Source organism: Nicotiana attenuata, unplaced genomic scaffold (genome assembly GCF_001879085.1).
Source record: "Nicotiana attenuata strain UT unplaced genomic scaffold, NIATTr2, whole genome shotgun sequence".
In the NCBI taxonomy this organism is placed as follows: domain Eukaryota; kingdom Viridiplantae; phylum Streptophyta; class Magnoliopsida; order Solanales; family Solanaceae; genus Nicotiana; species Nicotiana attenuata.
Window position 1 is genome coordinate 38878 of NW_017672231.1, and position 3051 is coordinate 41928.

The 3051-nt window shown below is 37.5% G+C and overlaps 1 protein-coding gene across 1 annotated transcript; it reads right to left on the bottom strand.

Annotated features, from left to right (window-relative positions):
• Nucleotides 1–498: 498 nt before the first annotated feature.
• On the bottom strand, nucleotides 499–2747 carry LOC109212399 (60S ribosomal protein L21-1-like). The gene is made up of 2 exons (XM_019376039.1): nucleotides 2437–2747; nucleotides 499–969 (listed from the first exon to the last, which is right to left on the bottom strand). The coding sequence occupies exons 1-2, from the start codon at nucleotides 2671–2673 to the stop codon at nucleotides 712–714; spliced, it is 495 nt and encodes a 164-aa protein (XP_019231584.1). The 5' UTR covers nucleotides 2674–2747; the 3' UTR covers nucleotides 499–711.
• Between the last annotated feature and the right edge of the window lie 304 nt (nucleotides 2748–3051).

Here is a 3051-nt window from a genome sequence, read left to right on the forward strand (position 1 = left end):
AAGGGGGGAAATAGAGATAATTTTAAACCAGAAATAGAAATTATTGACGGAGGTCGATTGCTGGAAATGAAATGGAAACATGCACCTAGGGTGAGTCAAAGGTGGAAAATTGACCCAACGAGTTGGAAAAACCAAAATAATGTTGTAGTGCCACAAAAGTGGCAATATCTAACCAATGTTTGACACCAAATTTCATCCAACAGATTTGTCAACATGTTAAATCTTTAAATCTTCTTTGGAACTCATATAGGAAGAGTGACAAAGACATAGGGTTGATAGAAATAGATAAGGCAAAAATAAGGTAGCCTAGCCCTCCAATATAGGGAAAGGGTACTTGGGGAGGAGTACAAGGTGGAGTCCAACTGGATAAGCAAATCCAAGCTGAATATAGAAAAGAAACAATAATATGGCAAACAAAATTCCTAAATGATCCTACTACTGAGTCGGGTATTTCTCAAACAGGTTATTACTATCAAATTGCTAAAGAACACGGCTGTATGAAAAAATTCGTCTTAAAATGAGGAGAATATAGGTAATAGATAGACATTCTTCACTTCCATTTGTAGCAAAAGTTCAACAAAGGCCTCTAATGACAATGTAAACAAAATTTAAACTAACAAGCGAAATCTGTCGGTGACACCAACAAACTAATCCTGTTTTTCAGTTTCAGAAAAGAAGAAAACAAAAAAACACCTCAGAAACAGACTAAGATCAATAACCTCCCTTCAAATCATTGACCACATCATATGGTATGGGAGTAACTGTCTCCAATGTAGCACCTTCAACCATGAAACCTGGTTTGGGTCCCACAGGTTGCCTTTTTGTGCTGATGACTTCTCCTCTAGCTTTTGCCTCGGCCTTTAGTTGATCATTCTTCTTCATCCTTTCCTTGACTTCTTCGGTGCATCGTGAAAGCTGAACATGCTCAATCCTCACATGGATCCTCTTTCTTAAGATTTTGTTACGAACCTGAGATATAGAACAAGAAAAAGAGGAACAAGATTGATAACAGCACGAAAGTACATGAGAACCAAAGGAACAAGGAAAGCAAACACTTAAAAAGGACCTTCAGCAAAAAACTTTCACATTAAGGATAAAAACAGCTAAACATGCCCAACAGAAGACAACAAAGAGAGGCTACATAATCATATAACATTATAATTAAATCTTCTTTGACAATTCAAATTGTATTCAACTATTGCACACAGTTAAGTGGGAGATGACAGCAGTATTTTCAGGAACTAACGGTACTAAGAATAGAGAAATGTGTTATTAAGCATTTGAACAGTAAGAATAGAGAAAGCCCAATAAACGTGAAAAGCAATGTCTTTAATCTAGTCCAAGCAGGAAGTTAAATAAACCACAATGAAGTCAAGATTGAATAATACAACAAATACAGACTTGTTTAGAAATTATTATTCCCCAACTTCCAAAATGCCATCCCATTATTTTCTTTGAAGTTCACAGATATCTGAGGCCTGCATTAAGTGGAAAACTCCACCCCTTTAAAACTCCAACAAATTGTTAGTCCGACACTCAATTCCTCTAACTCAAGCAACAAATGAAGACAACAGTCCATTCATGACAACTACATACAACATCAAAAAAATTAATTTTCAGCTATTGCCTCCCAAGAAATAGACTTCCTATTGTGAGGACAACCTTTTGGTGACAGTAAATCACAAAATAGAGGCATCTAAACAGCCCTTCCACATGCTGCAAGGGAAAGGTTGGGAAGCCCAAAGCAGTTCACAGACAGTACCCCCATCCAAAAGATAGAACCTGTTGCTAGGGGCAGAGCTAAAGGTAGGTAAGACGGTTAGAACGAAGTTTTTGGGTTACACAAAGATTGTTGAATCCCATAGACATACGGGAAGGTTCTAGTGTAATGGCAAAGGGGGTTCAAACATTGCTTCAAGTCATAGGTTCATTTCCTATGTGTAACACTCAAGTTTTTCTTGATAAATGTGGTGTCAAGGCCAATCGGCACCTCAACTAATTCAAAAAGGTACCTGTTGCCACCAACTCTGTCCACCTAGGCTTGAACAAAATGGGGAAAAACTCACTAATGTTTTTTGCTCCACTGAAATTTAAAACTCTATCATTGTTCTCAACCCACTATCGATTTCATCGACCACTCCCTTGGGTAGCAAGTAACACTAAAGTATTTTTTTGAATACCCTTATATAAATTCCTAGTTCAGCCACTGAGGCTATTTCATTACAAGAACAAACAAATACAAAAAGGTTGACATAGCTGGTTACATAAAAAATACAAAAACTGAGAAGATGCCAGATCTCTACACACAAACTTAGTAACTATTATCTAACCCTATGAATCCAATCAACAAATACTAAATAGAAAAAGTTACATGCTCAAATTAGTATCTCCTTTTGTGTGTGTGTGTGTGTGAAAAAGAGAGAGCGAGGGAGGTACCTGCTTGTTGACTTCGACACCAACGGCGCGTTTGGTGACATTCCAAACACGACCAGTGCGACCATGGTAGAACTTGTGTGGCATTCCTTTGTGGATGGCGCCGTTTACCTTAATATCAACATAATCTCCAATTTTGAAAATCCTCAAGTAGGTGGAAAGTGGGATGGTACCCTTCTTTCTGAATGCGCGAGAGAATGAATCTCTCGTACGAGACCTCAATCCGTGACCTGCCGGCATTTTCTTCCTCTGCTCTCGAAATGCGCTGCGGGTGCTTGTGAAAAAGAGAGAGCTAACTGAAACCCTAACAGAGAATAATGTATAAATGTATAGAACTTCTAGGGTTTTGGATCGGGCTGGACCGAGAAATGCTGGCTTTTACCAATATGGACCGAGAAAGAGCATTTGGGCTTGGACGTACTTTTCTGGAAAAATAGCGGCTTTTAAAAATAATAGCCGGTAAACTATAATATATTTTTTTGTATATTAATAAATGAGATACATATTTATACATAATTAGTATATATTTTTTTATAAATTTATCAAGCGAATATAATTATTTTTGGTTGACCGGTACTTGCTCTACTTTTATGGGTGATTGATAGAAATAAGGACACT

What these genes read in the sequence shown, in the direction of transcription:
- LOC109212399 (XM_019376039.1), bottom strand. Translation starts at nt 2,673, where the DNA reads ATGCCGGCAGGTCACGGATTGAGGTCTCGTACGAGAGATTCATTCTCT. An exon ending in GTGTCGAAGTCAACAAGCAG is followed by an intron (nt 970 to 2,436) that starts GTACCTCCCTCG and finishes TCTATATCTCAG; the next exon opens with GTTCGTAACAAAATCTTAAG.